The sequence below is a fragment of the Muntiacus reevesi genome, chromosome 4 (assembly GCF_963930625.1).
Source record: "Muntiacus reevesi chromosome 4, mMunRee1.1, whole genome shotgun sequence".
Taxonomy (NCBI): Eukaryota; Metazoa; Chordata; class Mammalia; order Artiodactyla; family Cervidae; genus Muntiacus; species Muntiacus reevesi.
This window is the reverse complement of record NC_089252.1, coordinates 86,054,934-86,077,243: the sequence shown is the minus strand read 5'-3', so window position 1 is coordinate 86,077,243 and position 22,310 is coordinate 86,054,934. Positions and strand designations below refer to the sequence as shown.

The 22,310-nt window shown below is 37.2% G+C and overlaps 1 protein-coding gene across 1 annotated transcript in view; it reads right to left on the bottom strand.

Annotated features, from left to right (window-relative positions):
* Positions 1-22,310, bottom strand: part of CNTN3 (contactin 3) — a 392,050-nt gene that overhangs the window by 266,630 nt on the left and 103,110 nt on the right. The window contains exon 2 of the mRNA XM_065935286.1: positions 21,473-21,607. Coding sequence (XP_065791358.1) covers positions 21,473-21,527 — 55 coding nt within the window. The 5' untranslated portion in view covers positions 21,528-21,607. The remainder of the gene's footprint in view (positions 1-21,472; positions 21,608-22,310) is intronic.

Sequence of the window (22,310 nt, the reverse complement as noted above, 5' to 3'; positions counted from 1 at the left end):
CATCCAACCAACTCATCCTCTGTCGTCCCCTTCTCCTCCCACTTTCAATCTTCCCCAGCATCAAGGTCTTTCCAATAAGTCAGTTCTTCACATCAGATGGCCAAAGTATTGGAGTTTCAGCTTCAGCAACAGTCCTTCCAATGAATATTCAGGGTTGACTTTCTTTAGGATGGAATGGTTGGATCTCCTTGCAGTCCAAGGGACTCTCAAGAGTCTTCTCCAATACCACAGCTCAAAAGCATCAATTCTTCAGCATTCAGTTTTCTTTATAGTCCATCTCTCACATCCATACATGACTACTGGAAAAACCATAGCCTTGACTAGATGTACCTTTGTTGGTAAAGTAATGTGTCTGCCTTTTAATATGCTGTCTAGGTTGGTCACAACTTTTCTTCCAAGGAGCAAACGTCTTTTAATTTCATGGCTGCAGTCACCACCCGCAGTGATTTTGGAGCCCCCAAAAATAAAGTCTGTCACTGTTTCCACTGTTTCCCCATCTATTTGCCATGAAGTGATGGGACCAGATGCCATGATCTTAGTTTTCTGAATGTTGAGTTTTAAGCCAACTTTTTCACTCTCCTTTTCCACCCTCATCAAGAGGCTCTTCAGCTCTTCGCTTTCTGCCATAAGGGTGGTGTCATCTGCAGATGTGAGGTTACTGATATTTCTCTCGGCAATCTTGATTCTAGTTGGTGCTTCATCCAGTCCAGCGTTTCTCACGATGTACTCTGCATATAAGTTAAATAAGCAGGGCGACAATTTACAGCCTTGACGTACTTTAGTCTAAATCTTCTGAGGTTAGAGTGGAATGTTAGGATTTCAATCAGCCACCTGCTGAATGCCTGAACACACCACATTTCTCTTTACCTCAGAATTTGAGCTTTACTGAGGAAGTCATGTTTGCTTTTCAGATAGAACCCGAGCTAGATTGTCTTTCTGGGGTTCTGCAGATCTGTGATTCTTTAATTATATGGTGCTTGTATGATGTGACCCATCATATATATTTGGAATCTTTAGTGTGACTTCATTTAAAAGTCAAAATGTATTAGGTATAAAGTCAAAATTCACCTTTAAAAAACAATCGTAGGTCTAGCAATACCAGGCCTTCTCTGTCTCTTGGCTCTCCTTGTCTGGGCTCTGTCACAGAGACAGAGGATGTTCTCAACTTCCCCTGAAGGCAGTCCTGCAGGCAGTAACACATTCAGGACTGTCAGTAAGAATGTCATCTCTAATTATATGCAGAGTAACTGTGTTTACTAAATAAGCTATCTTTAATTGACTGATGCCATTCTTCTGTCTGGAATGTTTCCTCAGTCTGTCCTTTAAGACACAGAGTCTTATTTTGATACTCCAGCCAAAATTAACTCCACTTTATCAGAAATTCAATGGAGTGTACTGGATTATACCTCTCTGAAAGCCTCTATATTTTAGTAGTTTCCATGCAGGTTTCCTTCTTTTTCCTCAACCTACTGCCTCTTTATTCCCTTAGAGCATACAGCAAAATACCTTGCCCATGATAGCATAAGTGTTTGATTAAAAAATGATCTGAAAGAAACATGTATTTATGCTTTAGAACTGGGATCAGAAAACTATGGCCCATTGGTCAAATTCAACAGCCATCTGTTATGTTATGACCTGTGAATCAAAAATATAATATTCCATGACACATGAAAAATATATGAAATTCAAATTTCAGTGTCCATAAATAAGGTGTCACTGGAACATAGCCAGGTACTATCTATGGCTGCTTTCATATTACAGTGGCAGAGATGGGTAGTCATGACAGAGACCATATGGGATGCAAAGCCCAAAATACATCCTATCTGAACATTCTATTAAAAAGTATGCTGACCACGGCTTTAGGAAGAGCCACGTCTGTTAGCAGAACAGCGAATTTGCCTTGTGAAAACCAAGATTTATTTTGTAATACTTCTATCTAGGTTTAGGAAGTCATTTTAGCTCTCAGAGTCCCTGAATTCTCTACTGCTAAGGAATGATACCAATATTATAGGTGATATTATCTTTTGATGCAAAGATAAGCAAAAACTTTTAATATAACAAGCAGCAGTGTCATAAATGGTATTGTTACTGTATTTTTTTTTTTTTTTGCCTAGCTCTCATGTCAAATGTTTAATTATCTCTGGTTGAAGACTAGTTATTTATGAGAAGGTAGCCTAATAAATGACTTCATTCATTAGAGTCTCACATCTACATGGCATGAAAAATAGGATGAAATTTTCCTTATCTTCATGATGGTTGTGAATACTGGCACCTGTGTTCACTTACCTGGTTTGAGCAAATAATTGCAAGTATTATGCCAAAGACAAAAGGTGCCTGTGGAGGGTGATTACTTCAAAAAGTTTTAAAATACAGAATCTTCATGACAATCATGACATCAGTTCTCACTGAGAGACAATTCTCCAACAAGTATTTACTTTCTACTCTGTCTTCAAATAATTACTCACCAATGAAGTGTCAATGGAAAACTCAACAAGGTAACAGCAAAGAGCATTCAAAAACCCCATGAAGCAGAAAAAAAACAACAACACAGAATTCTCTTATATTGCTGTTAGCAGGATGTGTATCTTCTCTCTTCTCCCATAATAGAAATAACTGCCACAGCACTGAGGATCCTCATTTTACTTTGCTGTGTAATCAAGCACATAAAAAAGGCTTGTATGTCATTGAATATGCTATAGTAAATATTATTTCTTAACTAAAAGATAGATGGGCACTCAGAAACACATGCATCACATTGTTCAACATCCAATATTTCATAATTACCGACATAATTATGCTCTGCATGTGACCACTTTTCTATATTTCTTATACATATGTTTGAGTTTAAATATTATGTGCGAGAGTGCACACACACATACTCATGAGATCAGAATGAAAAGCCGTTTTCCTATAGAGTCAAAAAGTCAAAGTATATTAAAATTCTGTGAAAGAATATGTAGTTTTGCAAGTCTTAGCTATAGACTAAAATTCCAGGAGTCCTGCTACAAAAACTTAATGCTAGTATAAAAATGCACACACACAAAAAAACACAAAACTGCCATCCCTCTTTAAACCTACCTGGGTGGCACATGAGACTGTCCTTTGTGTGGTACAGATTCTTAAAACAAGAGACTATATGCTGCCACAGTGAACAAGGAAGAACAGGGAAATTCTGTTCCCAGTATTCATGTGTTCTCTGAATAACTATTGAAACTTATCAACGTCCCATGTCCACAGGCAGCAGCAATCAATGTCACAATGGTAGCAACCAATCCCAGCACTGCCTGGATGCCTTAAGTCCAGCCAACAGTATCCTTCACCACCCCTTCTTGCTTGTAGGATTAGAGGAGCAAATAAAGTTCACATGCTTGGAATTAACAATTGAATTAGTCATCAGAGCCACTCAAAATAGCAGCTTACAAATTCCACTCTCAAGTTCTTAAAAAAAAAAAAAAAAAAAGTGAATTAAGTCATGGCTTCAGAGAATGTGAACTCATGAGTCACCACACCATCTCACACCATCCCTTAAGTTTTCTTTCTTGACCACAGATGACGGGACCCTCAGTGACTTATATACAGTAAGTCCAAGAAAAGAGCCACTTCCTCCTTGAAATAGCCTCCCAAGTTCACCCAACACAAGCCGGGCATCCGATCTACCTGAGAAAGCCCTCCTTTCTTTCTTTCTTTTTTAACTGTCCTTTTAGTTAAAAGGAACAAACTGCATCCTGTTTAAGTGACAGGTGGGAACATTACCTTTGTCTCCAGCAATCTCATAAATAAGTAAGCCTAACTGGTAACTCTTATCCTACTAAGATAAGAGCTTAATTCCTCAGCTGCCAGGCAGAAGTTGGAAGAGGAAGCACATTTACACTGGTAAATCTAGTAGGGATATAGTAGATTGTTTTGTCCTTCCCTTTTTTTGCCAAGATCAAGTTTGTTGTTTTCCTCCTTCTAACACAAGAAATGCCCAAAATACAGTCTAACCAAATAGCAGTGTTTCACATTCAACAGACGCTTTTCAAAATGAATGGAACATTGAACAAACATTTTATTATCAGAATACTTTAATCTTAACCTTCTAACATGGAATTTTATAAGTAGAAGTATCGCAGTAATGAAAAACTGCACAACTGCTTTGGTAACGCAATGGCAGTTATTTCAGGCTCCAATTATTATGTCATTTACTTGAAAGATAAAAGAAATAATAAATAAAAAAGGCTGTTGAACAATTATATTTATCTACTGAGGGACAAATAAATTCTAACATTTCAGCCATTTACAAATGTCACTTGCCTTCTCATTTTCACTGACAACCTTCAAAGAAATAAATGTGTTCCTTGTGGGCATTGTTAGTTACCCTTCAGTAAAAAACAAAAGAAAACTGGCAATCACTGGACAAATACCAACCACAAAAAAACGGCTAAACCTCCACTGTTGGCAAATAAAACCTCCAAAAGTTGTTTAATAATGTGATAATGCTTTAAGTTTATAGAAAGCTATATCAGAACAGATAAAATGTCTATCTTCTCCTATAGCTTCTTCAAATTATACATACAGATACCTATACATGTAAAGATGTATCCATAATTCAATTGCTCCCTACCACATACTGTTCTCATTAAATAATTTTAAATTTAAAAATATTTTTATGTAAAATAACATCTAGTGCTGCATGCATTGCCTGGTGGCTCAGATGGTACAGAATCTGCCTGCAGTGCAGGAGACCCAGGTTTGACCCCTACGCCGGGAAGATCCCCTGGAGAAGGGAATGGCAACTCACTCTAGTACTCTTGCCTGGAGAATTCCATGGACAGAGAAGCCTGGCGGGCTTCAGTCCATGGGGCGGCAGAAAGTCAGGCATGACTGAGCAACTAATCACAGAGCGCTGCATGTCTACTCACAGAGTTCTGTCTCTTGACACCGTCTCAAACTTAAAGTGAGGACTGGTGTTCAAAGAAAGCGACGTGCAGAAGTGAAGATAAATGGAATCTGTATGATCTTTGGTGAGGAGGAGGTATAGACAGGGCACCTTAAGGTTCATTAACAAAATGGAACAAGCAGCCAGGCCACTTCCCCAATTAAAATATGCGGCAGTTTTTTGTGCGAGAATTTTCCTTTGAAAGTAATATGGATGAAAAAACGGTCCTTCTGCATGGACATTTTCTTATGACCAAGCTATGCATGTACGGAAACAGGGAGGGTACTGGGGTGTGGTTGACACTTGAAAAGATGAATGGCCAGTGGCAGGTGGTCCTCGGAAGTGGAGGAAAAGGATCCCCATGGAATACCTGTTGGATTTTTTCACTACCACGGGAACCAAATGATACATTAAGCAAAAGAAAAAGAAGTTTCAAAACTGAGATAAAACGAAAGACAGAAAGCATGTGAGAAGGCTTCACTGATGGCTCAGTGATACAGGATCTGCCTGCCAATGCAGAAGACAGGGGTTCAATCCCTGGTCCAGTACGATGCCACCTGTCACGGAGCAAGTAACTCCAAGTGCCACAACCACTGAGCCCATGTGCCACAACTACTGAAGTCCACGCGTCCTAGGGCCAGCGCTCCACAACAAGAGAAGCCACCACAACGAGAAGCCTGCACATCGTAACTACAGAGTAGCCTCTGCCTGCCACAGCTAGATCAGAGCCCACATGCATGGAGCAACGAACACCCAGCACAGTCATAAACAAACAAATAATAAAATGATGTGAGAATTACAGAAACACGTACTAAAATACCTTGCACAGTACCTAGCACCGAGGACAGCCAAGCAATGATGGTCATAATTTTTGTGTAAGCTCAGAGGCACTGACAACTGATATTTGTGAGGAAATGGCTGATTTCCGCACTGGCAGGCATTTCCAATCAGGCTCACAACACTGATCAGCGAGACGCCACAGACACAGCATAGAGGATACACACAGCACACTCAAGAACCCAACTCCCAACACTCCGCGATGGGCGGGATGAATCAGCAGTCCCTTGAAGCAATACACATTAGTGTGTGTCCACAACCTATTCCAGAAAAGCACTTGACAGTCCTCAAGAGGGAAAGAAAAGGAGATAAACACAGAGGCCAGGGCTAGAATTTTATTAGGAACAGCAATGTGATCCCTCAGCCAGCTGGCCCATCAAGGCAACTCTAAGCAAGCTAATACCAATTAAGCTTCACACTTTGAATTCAAAGTGGCTCTATGTCACAGGCACCATTTTCCTTTCAGCAGCCGTCTCTCTAGGGCAACACTTTCTGTCCACTCATTTCAAGTCATGTCTGACTCTTTGCGACCCAGTGAACTATAGCCTACCAAGCTCCTCTGTCCACGGGATTCTCCAGGCAAGAATACTGGAGTGGGTAGTAGACTTTCTCCAGAAGGTCTTCCCAACCCAGAGACTGAACTCAGGTCTCCTGAAATGCAGGCAGATTCTTTACTGTCAGAGCCACCATGGAAGCCTAGTTTTCTTAAATAGGATTCTAAACCTGCAGCCACGAAATTAAATGATGCTTGCTTCTTGGAAGAACAGTTATGTCAAACCTAGACAGCATATTAAAAAGCAGAGATGTTACTTTGCTGACAAAGGTCCATATAGTCAAAACTATGGTTATTCCAGTAGTTATGTATGAATGTGAGTGTTGGACCATAAAGAAGGCTGAACACCAAAGAACTGATGCTTTGAACTGTGGTGTTGGAGAAGACTCTTGAGAGTCTCCTGGACTGCAAGATCAAACCAATTAATCCTAAAGGAAATCAAACCTGAATATTCATGAGAAGGACTGATACTGAAACTAAAGCTCCAACACTTTGACCACCTGATGCGAAAAGACAACTGGTTAGAACAGACCCTGATGCTGGGAAAGATTGAAGGCAGGAGGAGAAGGGGACAATAGAGGACAAGATGGCTGGATGGCATCACTGATTCAATGGACATGGGTTTGAGCAAGCTCTGGGAGATGGTGAAGGACATGGAGGCCTGGCGTGCTGCAGTTCATGGGGTTGCAAAGACTCGGACATGACTGAGTGACTGAAAAACAAAAATCTTAGCATTTTTCCTTCTCTCATTGTCTGCATGTGCCTCCTTTCACTCTCAGACAGAATGCAACCTGACTGATTCATCGTGGACTCCTCCAAAGCACTTATTGCAATGCCTCACACAAAGCAGACACTCCGTAAATGTCTGCAGGATGGCTGCACAAAAAGAGAACTCTGGTTGCAATGTTTAAGATGCACTGCCGAAAGGAAGGAAAAGCAGCCACAGAGAGGAGGAGCAAGGCCAGGGCAACAGTTGAGATGAGAGAGAATAAAGACAAGAGCTGCCCATGGAAACATATACTAAAGTGGGAGTAGGGATAAGGTGAGAAAGGGGGACAATGAAGAGGAAGTATAATTTAGTATAACAGCATAAACCCTGCCTTCTCTTTGCTTACAGGCATATTTGCCAAAAAAAAAAAGTGTTATTGACTAGAATCAAGATTCCTTTTGTTGTGGTTTGTATAAATGTATACGTACACGTGTGACTGTCTTATACTCAAAGTTCAACATTATTCATGAGCTAATACTTGAGAATGCACCCTCACATCCCAGGAGACCAGACCATTTAGCTCTGCTAATACAATTCATAGAAGACATAATTTGCACAGAGGTACTTAAAAACACTTTCATGTGATGAGTACTTTAAGACTGCTTACCACTTAGGCAATAGTCAATTAAATTGGTTTGAATGAGCACTTTATTTGCAGGAGTCAGTGAACTAATCAACAGAAACTTTTGAGACAATAGCTATTTTAAGAGCTAAATAAAATTGTGGGTTTTATTTAACCTTATGTGCTTGTTGAACTCTAACAGCATTTCCAACATACATTATTTTTTAAGTCCCCCCCAAAGCCTTCTTCGTCACCACAAAGCTTACAAAAATCCATTATCTGGAGATCAAGATTACAGGAGCAAAACACACCAACGATGCTTGCTTTTCCTCTCCCTGATTTTCACGTGCAAACTCTGATAAACTGTCAAGATTTAAATAGTACAAATGAAAAGCAATTCAAGACTGAGGGTGGTGCAACTGAGGGAATGATTTGAAATAAGTTTACTGGTGAAATCATGGAGTATGTCAAGATTTGTAAGCAGAGATCAGTGATGTCTCCATTTCACCAGTATCAATGCTATAACATCATATTACACACAGAGAAAAATGACAGCTATTTGAGTTTATGGAAACAGTTTACTAAAAGCACCACATCCAATGCCACAAACTCATTTTCTCAATGATTACAAGGGTGGCAGTTATTAAATCAATTGAACAATATTCCTCAATTATCTCAAAGAGAACTTGGAATATGTATTCTGTTTCCAAAACTTTCCTTAATCACTATTTGGATGAAAGACTAGTGCAGAAAGTTTTCATGTTAAGATGACAAAGAACAGGATGGAATCTATGACTGAGGGCACTCTAAGATGTGTGCCAGTAAGCTCAGTTTGGTTTGTATTTGCACACAAACTATCAGCTTTAAAACAGGCAGCTTATGATGTGCAAATGCAGCCCAAGTATGTGTATTTTCTTTGTACATGTTGTCCATTCTTAAATCTACACTGTTAAAGGAAGCCAAGGCTCATGCCTAATGATCACACATTTTAGCCTCAATTATAATACCAACAATTTTAAAAAATGATTTAATCTAGATGATCTAAATCTTCTCATAAAGGCTAAAGTCTTTTCTCAGTTATAATACATTCAGGGATACCTATGAGTGGACATAACCTTCACTGCCTTGGTAGGTCCTGAAGAGGCAAACATACATTTCACAGGTCAAGCAGCTCTGTGGAATAAGGGTTATGCCAGGCCATAGGGGCTAGAGGAGAGGCGTTTTCTGCTTTGGATGACGTGTAAGCCAGAGGGGGCATGTCAACATGATTTCATCAAGGGGCTGGTGTCTTCTGATTTCTCTGATCTGAATGCACAGAGTCAGCTTTGCCCTCAGGCTGGCTTCCCAGCTGATTGTAGGCTGGACACCTGATGCAACCAGGATGCCAGGATTCCTCATTCAGATACACTAGGAGAAAGGGCACTTTTCCTAAAGTTTGAACAAAATGTCCTTGATTTAATCAAATTTTATGGGGAAAAAAAATCCCTTAAGCTCAGTGGCTTAGGCCAATCACTGGGGCAAATCAGAGGGGTCTATCCAAGAGCACTGCATGGGGTTAGTCTCTTCCAGGCTTCAGGGCTGTTTCATGGCAGCAGTAAACAGTTGACACTGGAGACACCAACAGAATATCCGCTACAAGAAAGTGAAGGACAACTAAATATCACCTTCCCTTCTACAACTAATCCCTTCTTGGACTGATGGCTACTTATGTTCACAAGTTATTTCTAGGCACTATCAAAATAATAACAGATTCCAATATGGTGACTGCTGACTACAAATCTAAGAGAATGATCTGATGAGATAAGAACACTAGAACTTTTACAGAAATATGATATTTTCCAGGGCGGTGTTTTAAACTAGGCATCAACAGTAATTTCAGTTATCCAAGGATGTTTCTCTTTTCAAAACACCTATAAACCTTGCTAGACCCACTGGAAGATTAAGTAAAAACAAAACAGAATATTCTCTGCAAAGTTTAGAATTTTCACATGCACTGATGAAGGATTTATCTTATCTACACTCACGAAGCAATGATACCTGAAATCTGAACTCATCTGACAAAGGATTGAATATTTGCTGCTAACACTCAGGAAATATTTATAACTTTTCATGGGAAATTAGAAAGTTCTCATTAGTTTCCCAGATATAGGTTACTTTGAGATATTAGATATTGGAAGATCTTTGCAAGATGGTCGAGTTTCTATTTTAAAAATATCAAGAGCCGTGCTGTCCATAGGAAATATAATACAAGTTATATATATATATATATATATATATATATATATATATATATATATATATTATCATTTCTAGTAATCACATTAAAAAGGTTAAAAGAAACAAGTCAAATTAAATTTAATAATGCTTTTACTTGACCAAATATAACTTAATTATTATCAAAGCAGCATTTAATTCAATATAAATTACTGAGATATTTAAATAATTTATTTTAACTCAATATTTTTGGTAACAAGTCTTTTATATTCTGGATGCATTTTACAGTCTCCACTAGGGCACATTTCAGTTGGGACTAGGTACATTTCAAGAGTTCAGCTAGCATATGTGGCTAGTGGCTTGGCAGAGAGTGAACATAAAAAGTTCCTAAAACAGTTAAGCAATAAACTAGCAGGTAATGAAGGAGCAAAACAAGGATTTCTTTGGGTCCTGGTAATTTTTAACCCAACACCTATACCTCTCACTTCATTCCAGAAGACCAACTACTGAAGTGATACATTCTAGTGATTAGGGAGCTATATTCTGATTGGAAAGATAAAAAGAAATCTTGAGATAATCATACAGATTGGAACTTGTGTGTTAAGTCACTAAGTCGTTTCCAACTGTTTGTGATCCCATGGACTGTAGCCCACCAGGCTCCTCTCTCTATCCCTGGGATTCTCCAGGTGAGAATACTGGAAAGGGCTGCCATGCCCTTCTCCAAGGGATCCTCCCGACCCAGGGATCAAACCCAGGTCTCGTGCATTGCAAGTGGATTCTTCACTGTTTGAGCCACCAGGAAAGCCTATGAGTATGTGTACACGCACACACAGCAAGCTACTTAAACTTATAGGGACTGTTTCCTCACTTCCAAAACAGAAGCAATAATATCTGTTTCACTGTACTTTTGTTCATTAGATGACCTAAGTAAGGATATTCCACAGTGCCTAAACATCCATTAATGAGTACTATTAGTATTACTAATTTTGAAGTCTGCACTATTATTTTCCTTATCTGTTACTTCTTTTTCTGGTTTCTTAGACTTCTGGAGGGTTCTTATCTCTAACTCTCTGTTTTCTACATAGTTCTCAACTTTTTTCATAGCAACTCAGTAAAAAACGTATGTAAGATCAAGACTCATAAAACATATGTAAGATCAATTCACATATATTAAAAGGGCAGCTCTAGGAGGACTGTGACATTGTCTATTTTGTTCACAGGTATATCCCAAATGCCTAGAATTGCTCAGCAGACTATATTTACTAAATGGACAGTGAATGCTGATACATTATACTTTAAGCTTATTTTATTTATTCTAATAAAAATGCTTGACATGATCCAAGAATCGATCTTTTAATCCCTTACTTCGTAATGACCTTCAGTTTGGAAATCTCATCCATGTCTTCTGCTGGTTCTTCATTTCATTCACAAGGTACACCTCTTCAAGTGGACACAAGGTGACACTTGAGCCTTGAGGTCATCTTCAAGCCTTTCTTTTTTCTCATATTCCACATACATCCCATCCACAAATACTCATGAATATATATTCAAAATATATCCAAAATCTGACTACCACCCTGACACTTTAGCCACCTGATGAGAAGAGCTGAGGCCTGATGGCTGGGAAAGATTGAGGGCAGGAGAAGGAGGTGACAGAGGATGAGATGGTTGGATGGCATCACCAATTCGATGGATGTGAGTTTGAGCAAACTCCAGGAGACAGTGAAGGACAGGGAAGCCTGCCTGGCATGCTATAGTCCATGGGGTCACAAAGAGTCAGACGCAACTTAGCAACTGAACATCAACAACCCCTAAAAAAAAAAAAAAAAAACAACCCCTGCTACCACCCTGAAGTCAACTACCAACATCCCTTCCCTGATTAGGGCATTAACTTCCTACTGCGGCCTCTGCTTGCTCACCTGTGTCTCTACAATCAATCCGCAACACAACATCCAGCCAGGTCCTTTAAAAAAAAAATACGCCAAATTACATCACTGCCCTGATCAAATCACACTATGGCTCCTGAGGGCACTCCAAGCAAGAGCAGTAAATATTTTCAGTGATACACAAGGCCTTCATTTTCTGCTACATCCATCTCCACATTACTTCTTGACTTTCACCTACTACTTCTTTTCCATAACCCTTCCATATCCAAGTAGGCTAACTTTCCTGCTATTTCAAGAAATACTCAGCATGTCATATATTAAACACTTGCAAGGATTGCTGACTCTGCCTGAAGCTCTCTTTCCTAAATACCCACAAGGTCAGCTCGTTCACTGCTAAGTCTTTGTGCCAAATATCACCTTCTCTATGAGGATGAATCTGAAGACGTCATTTAAAATGGTAACTCATGCCCCAGCCCCCCAAACTTTCATGTTATGCTGCTTATTTTTCTTCATAGCTCCATCATCTACTAACTCAGTGTGATTCTCTTCCACAACCTGCGTGAATATAAACCCCACATGACACAGATCTCTGTCGCTTTTCCTCACTGGAAACAATGTGCAGTTTATAACACATGCTTAATAAATATATTTTAAAGAATGAATGCAACCTGGTTTTTTGAGGGAAAAAAATGATCATGTTCATCTTAGGAAAAACTGCCAGCTCAAAATTGCAATTTGCCTCTTTGCTGCAGAGAGAAATATGCAGAGACAAAACAATAGAAGGAAATAGTTTTTAAAATGCACAAAACAATGGATAACAGAAAGCTTAGATCTGAGAAAATAGAAAGTCAAAATTATCAAGCATTTGCTCTATTTATTGAGTTAATGTCTTCGGATAAACTCTTGGTAGTGAATTCACATAATATGTCTTTACTTGGTATTTATTTATAGATACCTACCACATCATGAACAGATTTTAAATTTAATATTTAAAAAGTGACCCAATATTGGTTAACAGCATATCATACTCACAAGTTGGCTTTTTATCTAAATTTTATATAAATGCAAAAGAGTACCAATATTTAGTATATAAAGAACTGTATACAATCAATACTCTTTAGAAAATTGGTCAGAGACAAATTCTTCTCCAAATTGTAATTGTAAAGATTACCAATTCTGTAAGTAATACTCTATATACAATTTATCATATATTAATCCAATTTTCCTTTACCAACTTTTATAGTTTTTTAACATACCTAGAAAATCAAGTGTTCCTTTAAAACTTTTTAAATATCGTTTTAATATTTTGTAAATGAATACTGCTTTTACTGCCTTCTCTATAAGAAAGCAGTATCATAAGTATAAAACATCTAAGTTACTGAAAGCAATCAATACAATTTGTACATAGTGCCAAATTACAACTCAAAATTTTAAACCTTTGACACACTAATCTCACTTCCTTTAGCTATACTTCCAATTTCTGAGACTATCTACCCGCTTCCAAGTAACTGTAAAATTTCAAGGTTGTTTCTATGAAAGTTGACATTGTGAATAATAATACCACTGAAGTATATATATTTCCTTTCATTTTTCTCCTTTAACAGAACTCAAATTTAAAATTTTTTTAAATGAAGGAAACAGTAATGGGGGAGTAATAGGGAATTTTAAAGGGGAAAAAAAAATTAAAAAATTTAAAAAAATAAAAAAAAAAAGAAAGAAAAAAGAAAAAAGAAAAAATTATATCTAGGAATTTCTCTGGAGCCGTTTCGGTCAGTGTGGGTTCGGCTCAGTTTCAGATATTTCCTCGTTCCAGCTTATACTTCTCGATATCTATAGGTCCTTCTGGTGAAGTCGGTGTTTTCTTCAGGGATTTTAATCTGTTGCACCGGTCCCTTCTGAAGAGGTTCCCTTTGTTTATTTGGCTTCTGTTGCCGGTCTCTTCAGGGCCTAATTTCCGCCCTGACACAGGTGGGCGGAGGTGGGTTCTTATTCAGGTAGCTAGTTCCATTGCGCTCCGGGGTGGAGCTGGCGCTGCAGGGAGGGGCTGGAGCTATTTTCTCTGTCTGGGCTATTTTTACGATTTTTTTTATTAGGTAAAACAATTTTTTTTCTCTTTTTTTTCTTTTTCTTCTTTTTTTTTCCTTTTCTTTTTTTCTTCTTCTCTTCTATTTTCTATTTTTCTTTTTCTCATTCCTTTTAAAGTCATCTAGTACTCCTCTTACTACTCCTTAATTTTCATTTTCAATACACTATAACCTTACAAGGAAAAAAAAAAAAAAAGAAGAAGAGAAGCCCTATTTTTAAACCAAACTTCATATATATTTCTAAAAATTTTTTTTTTTTTATGTTTTGGTTTTTGTTTTTAATATAGTATTTTTAAGAGTCTAACCTCTACTCTAGATTTTTAATTTTTGTTTTTCAGTATATGATATAAATTGTGAACATTTAAGAACCCAATATTCAGCTCCCATTTTTATTCAGGAGTGTGTTGATTATTTTCTCCCAATCTTGACTCTCTGTTTTCTACCTCAGACACCTCTATTTCCTCCTTTCCCCTTCTCTTCCCAATCCAATTCTGTGAATCTTTGTGGGTGTCTGGGCTACGGAGAACACTCTGGGATCACACAACTTCGTAGATCTGTCTCTCTCCTCTTGAGTCCCCCTTTTTCTCCTCCTGCTCATCTCTATCTCCCTCCTCCCTCTCCCCTTCCTCATGTAACTCTGTGAACCTCTCTGGGTGTCCCTAACGGAGGAGAAACTTTTCACCATTAACCTAGAAGTTTTATTATCAGTGCTGTATGGTTGGAGAAGTCCTGAGACTATAGGAAGAATAAAACTGAAATCCAGAGGCAGGAGACTTAAGCCCAAAACCTGAGAACACCAGAAAACTCCTGACTACATGGATCTTTAAGTAATAAGTGACCCTACAAAAGCCTCCATACCTGCACCGAAACCAACCACCACCCAAGAGCCAATAAATTTTAGAGCAAGACATACCACGCAAATTCTCCAGCAACGCAGGAACATAGCCCTGAACGTCAACATACAGACTACCCAAGGTCACACCTAACACATAAACCCATCTCAAAACTCATTACTGGGCACTCCACTGCTCTCCAAAGAGAAGAAATCAAGATTCACGCACCAGAACACTGACGCAAGCTTCACTAATCAGGAAACCTTGACAAGCCAATCATCTAACCCCACCCACTGGGTAAAACCTCCACAATAAAAAGGAACCACAGACCTCCAGAATACAGAAAGCCCACTCCAGACACAGCAATCTAAACAAGATGAAAAGGCAAAGAAATACCCAACAGGTAAAGGAACATGAAAAAACTCCACCAAGTCAAACAAAAGAGGAGGAGATAGGGAATCTACCTGAAAAAGAATTTAGAATAATGATAATAAAAATGATCCAAAATCTTGAAAGCAAAATGGAGTTACAGATAAATAGCCTGGAGACAAAGATTGAAAAGATGCAAGAAATGTTTAATAAAGACCTAGAAGAAATAAAAAAGAGTCAATTAAAAATGAATAATGCAATGAATGAGATCAAAAACACTCTGGAGGGAGCCAAGAGTAGAATAACGGAGACAGAAGATAGGATAAGTGAGGTAGAAGATAGAATGGTGGAAATAAATGAAGCAGAGAGGAAAAAAGAAAAAAGGATCAAAAGAAATGAGGACAACCTCAGGGACCTCTGGGACAATGTGAAAGGCCCCAATATTCGAATCATAGGAGTCCCAGAAGAAGAAGACAAAAAGAAAGGCCACGAGAAAATACTCGAGGAGATAATAGCTGAGAACTTCCATAAAATGGGGAAGGAAATAGCCACCCAAGTCCAAGAAACCCAGAGAGTCCCAAACAGGATAAACCCAAGGCGAAACACCCCAAGACACATATTAATCAAATTAACAAAGATCAAACACAAAGAACAAATACTAAAAGCAGCAAGGGAGAAGCAACAAATAACACACAAAGGGATTCCCATAAGGATAACAGCTGATCTATCAGTAGAAACCCTCCAGGCCAGAAGGGAATGGCAGGACATACTGAAAGTAATGAAAGAGAATAACCTACAACCTAGATTACTGTACCCAGCAAGGATCTCATTCAGATACGAAGGAGAATTCAAAAACTTTACAGACAAGCAAAAGCTGAGAGAATTCAGCACCACCAAACCAGCTCTTCAACAAATGCTAAAGGATCTTCTCTAGACAGGAAATGCAGAAAGGCTGAATAAACGTGAACCCATAACAACAAAGTAAATGGCAACGGGTCCACACCTATCAATAATTACCTTAAATGTAAATGGGTTGAATGCCCCAACCAAAAGACAAAGATTGGCTGAATGGATACAAAAACAAGACCCCTATATATGCTGTCTACAAGAGACCCACCTCAAAACCAGAGACACATACAGACTAAAAGTGAGGGGCTGGAAAAAAATATTTCATGCAAACGGAGACCAAAAGAAAGCAGGAGTCGCAATACTCATATCAGATAAAATAGACTTTCAAATAAAGGATGTGAAAAGAGACAAAGAAGGACACTACATAATGATCAAAGGATCAATCCAAGAAGAAGATATAACAATTATAAATATATATGCACCCAACATAGGAGCACCACAATATGTACGGCAAACGCTAACAAGTATGAAAGAGGAAATTAATAGTAACACAATAATAGTGGGAGACTTTAATACCCCACTCACAACTATGGATAGATCAACTAAACAGAAAATCAACAAGGAAACACAAACCTTAAATGATACAATGGACCAGCTAGACCTAGTTGATATCTATAGGACATTTCACCCCAAAACAATCAACTTCACCTTTTTCTCAAGTGCACATGGAACCTTCTCCAGAATAGATCACATCCTGGGCCATAAATCTGGTCTTGGAAAATTCAAAAAAATTGAAATCACCCCAGTCATCTTTTCTGACCACAGTGCAGTAAGATTAGATCTCAATTACAGGAAAAAAATTGTTAAAAACTCAAACATATGGAGGCTAAATAACACGCTTCTGAATAACCAACAAATCACAGAAGAAATCAAAAAAGAAATCAAAATATGTATAGAAACGAATGAAAATGAAAAACACCACAACCCAAAACCTATGGGACACTGTAAAAGCAGTGCTAAGGGGAAGGTTCATAGCATTACAGGCTTACATCAAGAAACAAGAAAAAAGCCAAATAAATAACCTAACTCTACACCTAAAACAGTTAGAGAAGGAAGAAATGAAGAACCCCAGGGTTAGCAGAAGGAAAGAAATCTTAAAAATTAGGGCAGAAATAAATGCAAAAGAAACTAAAGAGACCATAGCAAAAATCAACAAAGCTAAAAGCTGGTTTTTTGAAAAAATAAACAAAATTGACAAACCATTAGCAAGACTCATTAAGAAACAAAGAGAGAAGAACCAAATTAACAAAATTAGAAATGAAAATGGAGAGATCACAACAGACAACACTGAAATCCAAAGGATCATAAGAGACTACTACCAGCAGCTCTATGCCAATAAAATGGACAACTTGGATGAAATGGACAAATTCTTAGAAAAGTATAACTTTCCAACTTCCTGAACCAGGAAGAAATAGAAGATCTTAACAGAACCATCACAAGCAAGGAAATCGAAACTGTAATCAAAAATCTTCCAGCAAACAAAAGCCCAGGACCAGATGGCTTCACAGCTGAATTCTACCAAAAATTTAGAGAAGAGCTAACACCCATCTTACTCAAACTCTTCCAGAAAATTGCAGATGAAGGTAAACTTCCAAACTCATTCTATGAGGCCACCATCACACTAATTCCAAAACCAGACAAAGATGCCACAAAAAAAGAAAACTACAGGCCAATATCACTGATGAACATAGATGCAAAAATCCTTAACAAAATTCTAGCAAACAGAATCCAACAACATATTAAAAAAATCATACACCATGACCAAGTGGGCTTTATCCCAGGAATGCAAGGATTCTTTAATATCCGCAAATCGGTCAACGTAATACACCACATTAACAAATTGGAAGATAAAAACCATATGATTATCTCAATAGATGCAGAGAAAGCCTTTGACAAAATTCAACACTCATTTATGATTAAAACTCTCCAGAAAGCAGGAATAGAAGGAACATACCTCAACATAATAAAAGCTATATATGACAAACCCACAGCAAGCATCACCCTCGATGGTGAAAAATTGAAAGCATTTCCTCTGAAATCAGGAACAAGACAAGGATGCCCACTCTCACCACTACTATTCAACACAGTGTTGGAAGTTTTGGCCACAGCAATCAGAGCAGAAAAAGACGTAAAAGGAATCCAGATAGGAAAAGAAGAAGTGAAACTCTCGCTGTTTGCAGATGACATGATCCTCTACATAGAAAACCCTAAAGACTCTTCCAGAAAATTACTAGAGCTAATCAATGAATATAGTAAAGTTGCAGGATATAAAATTAACACACAGAAATTCCTTGCATTCCTATATACTAACAATGAAAAAACAGAAAGAGAAATTAAGGAAACAATACCATTCACCATTGCAACAAAAAGAATAAAATACTTAGGAGTATATCTACCTAAAGAAACAAAAGACCTATACACAGAAAACTATAAAACACTGATGAAAGAAATCAAAGAGGACACAAACAGATGGAGAAACATGCCGTGTTCATGGATTGGAAGAATCAATATTGTCAAAATGGCTATTCTACCCAAAGCAATCTATAGATTCAATGCAATCCCTATCAAGCTACCAACGGTATTTTTCACAGAACTAGAACAAATAATTTCACAATTTGTATGGAAATACAAAAAACCTCGAATTTCCAAAGTAATCTTGAGAAAGAAGAATGGAACTGGAGGAATCAACCTGCCTGACTTCAGACTCTACTACAAAGCCACAGTCATCAAGACAGTATGGTACTGGCACAAAGACAGAAATATAGATCAATGGAACAGAATAGAAAGCCCAGAGATAAATCCACGAACCTATGGACACCTTATCTTTGACAAAGAAGGCAAGGATATACAATGGAAAAAAGACAATCTCTTTAACAAGTGGTGCTGGGAAAACTGGTCAACCACTTGTAAAAGAATGAAACTAGAACACTTTCTAACACCATACACAAAAATAAACTCAAAATGGATTAAAGATCTAAATGTAAGACCAGAAACTATAAAACTCCTAGAGGAGAACATAGGCAAAACACTCTCTGACATAAATCACAGCAAGATCTTCTATGACCCACCTCCCAGAATATTGGAAATAAAAGCAAAACTAAACAAATGGGACCTAATGAAACTTAAAAGCTTTTGCACAACAAAGGAAACTATAAGTAAGGTGAAAAGACAGCCCTCAGATTGGGAGAAAATAATAGCAAATGAAGAAACAGACAAAGGATTAATCTCAAAAATATACAAGCAACTCCTGAAGCTCAATTCCAGAAAAATAAATGACCCAATCAAAAAATGGGCCAAAGAACTAAACAGACATTTCTCCAAAGAAGACATACAGATGGCTAACAAACACATGAAAAGATGCTCCACATCACTCATTATCAGAGAAATGCAAATCAAAACCACAATGAGGTACCATTACATGCCAGTCAGGATGGCTGCTATCCAAAAGTCTACAAACAATAAATGCTGGAGAGGGTGTGGAGAAAAGGGAACCCTCTTACACTGTTGGTGGGAATGCAAACTAGTACAGCCATTATGGAAAACAGTGTGGAGATTTCTTAAAAAACTGGAAATAGAACTGCCATATGACCCAGCAATACCACTTCTGGGCATACACACTGAGGAATCCAGATCTGAAAGAGACACGTGCACCCCAATGTTCATCACAGCACTGTTTATAATAGCCAGGACATGGAAGCAACCTAGATGCCCATCAGCAGATGAATGGATAAGGAAGCTGTGGTACATATACACCATGGAATATTACTCAGCCGTTAAAAAGAATTCATTTGAATCAGTTCTAATGAGATGGATGAAACTGGAGCCCATTATACAGAGTGAGGTGAGCCAGAAAGATAAAGAACATTACAGTATACTAACAGATATATACGGAATTTAGAAAGATGTTAACGATGGCCCTATATGCAGGGCAGAAGAAGAGACGCAGAAGTACAGAACAGACTTTTGAACTCTGTGGGAGAAGGGGAGGGTGGGATGTTTCGAAAGAACAGCATGTATATTATCTGTGGGGAAACAGACCACCAGCCCAGGTGGGAGGCATGAGTCAAGTGCTCGGGCCTGTTGGGCTGGGAAGATCCAGAGGAATCGGGTGGAGAGGGAGGTGGGATGGGAGACTGGAATGGGGAATTCGTGTAACTCTATGGCTGATTCATATCAATGTATGACAAAACCCACTGAAAAATAAAAATTAAATTTAAAAAAAAATAAAATAAATAAATGAAGGAAACAGAGCAAGAAAAAAAATTACTTTCATATCTGAGTCAATCTTCTCCAAAGACTGTTTAAAACAGCAAAAATTTAAAATAATTATTCATTTTTTGCTCAATGCTAGGTTAGTAGCAAAGAAAATTTTTTTAGAAAATAAAAAGGCATCAGGGAACAACCTGCTTAAAAAAAAGTTTATTTTAAAAGTTGAAGATTTAAGTATCATTGAAATATTTTAAGAATGTTTAAAATTTACCATAAGGGCTCAGAAGTCTACTCCAATATAAACATGTCTTCAAGTAACATATGTTTTACCTGACACTGCATTTGACCTCATTCTACACAAATTTCCTCCTCTTAGAAAAGAAAAATGACAGACCACATTTTTTTCTACTTTCCTTAAGTATCAAAAAGAACTTGTTCATCTAGAAAATAGGTCATCTTCTCAAGAGACAGATACTTAAATTTTGGTGGGTGAGAGGTGAAAACTTCTGTAACCTACTTTCAAGTGATGTAGTCAATCTATCAATAAATGGAAAATGCATATACATGTATATATAGATAGAATAAATACAATTAAAGATACAATAAAATGGTGCATATGTGGGTATTCATCGTACCATTCTTTCAACTGTTTAGGTACTGGAGAAATTTTATAATAAAAAGAAATAAAGTAATAAGATGAAAAAGCAAAAAAAAAAATTAATCATTGTACATATATTACTTCATTTAAAACATTCTTTGTCTTTATTCCTCTACTGTTCCAGAAAATGAAACAAAACAAACAAAATGAAACATATTTTAAGAGTTGCTTTTGTATGGTGGATATAGGAGAATCTTGCCCTTTTTTGTTTTGTTCCAAGCTACAAATTTTCAAAGTTTAAAAAATTAAAATTCTATCTTTATTTTCACTCCCTTAAATAAGTTATTTAGTAGAAGAAAAACTGTATTGTTTTTAAGATTAGACATGAAAATACTGAAATTCTGTACAATCTATATTCTTTCTTTATACTAAAGTTTATAAGATTTAAACATTTTGGAGAAAATGTCATACATTCACTACTATTCTCAAGTTCTGGGTTGTTATATTCATAGCACTAAACTAGATCTGTTATAGTAAGTGACACTATATTTATGATGAAAGTAAAATAGGCAAAAATTAGGAAGCAAAACAAGACTCCATTTATCAGAAAAGTAGTATTTTGTTTCTGGGAAAAAAAGATTTGTACAGTATTGTTCAACATTTAAAAATTATTTAACATATGATTCAAGCATAGTTCTAACTTCAACTTAGAAAATACAGTTTATTATTACCTCCTAGGCAGCCAATGAATGAAAGGAGGATCAAATGCTTCCATGACAACAACATCTTTAACTTCCAAAAGCAAGAGTAACTCTTGTCCAGCTTTTGATGAATAGAATGCTTAGTCTTCGGGTAAATTCTTTTATCTGTAAAATATATATACAAAGAAGACAGACTTTAAAAAAATGAACTGCTTTAAAATGTAGATTTTCTTCTCATAAAACTGTACCATTCATAACACCCAAAATCCCCAAATGAAATGAATCCTTTTGGTGCAAATAAAGATGTATGGTATGTAGATACTTAAAAAACTCTTTATGTAACTGATAGGCATATGGAGGAAGCTTCACAAAATTAGAAATGTCCAACAAAACTAAAATATTAAATATTAAAACTTTGCTAGATAGTAATCATAACAAATAAAATACGGCCTTGAAATTAAAATTTTTCTCATTTTCTCTCATGATAATAATTTTGGTTAGACTAAATGAGTCAAATCAGCAGATATCTTGAAGCACTGCTTTTCATAGTCTCTTCATCCTTCATAAGACATATAAATTATAAATAACATTGTCAACGTTCATCCTAAGCCTTTTTTTCAGGAACAACTGTAGAAAGCCCTCAATTACATAAGCTTCATAAAAGAGACAAAAATGCTAACAATGAAAATTGTTCAGTCAGATAATCTTGCAAATGGAACTACCTTATTTTTTGCTTTCTTGAATTTTCATAAACTTGAATGTGCTGGCTGAGAGTAGATAATTATGTGAATATACTGTGTCATTTTTGGTGGCTATCTGAAACTACCTCAACTGCATGGCTAATGATCAAGTAGGCTAGATGCACACA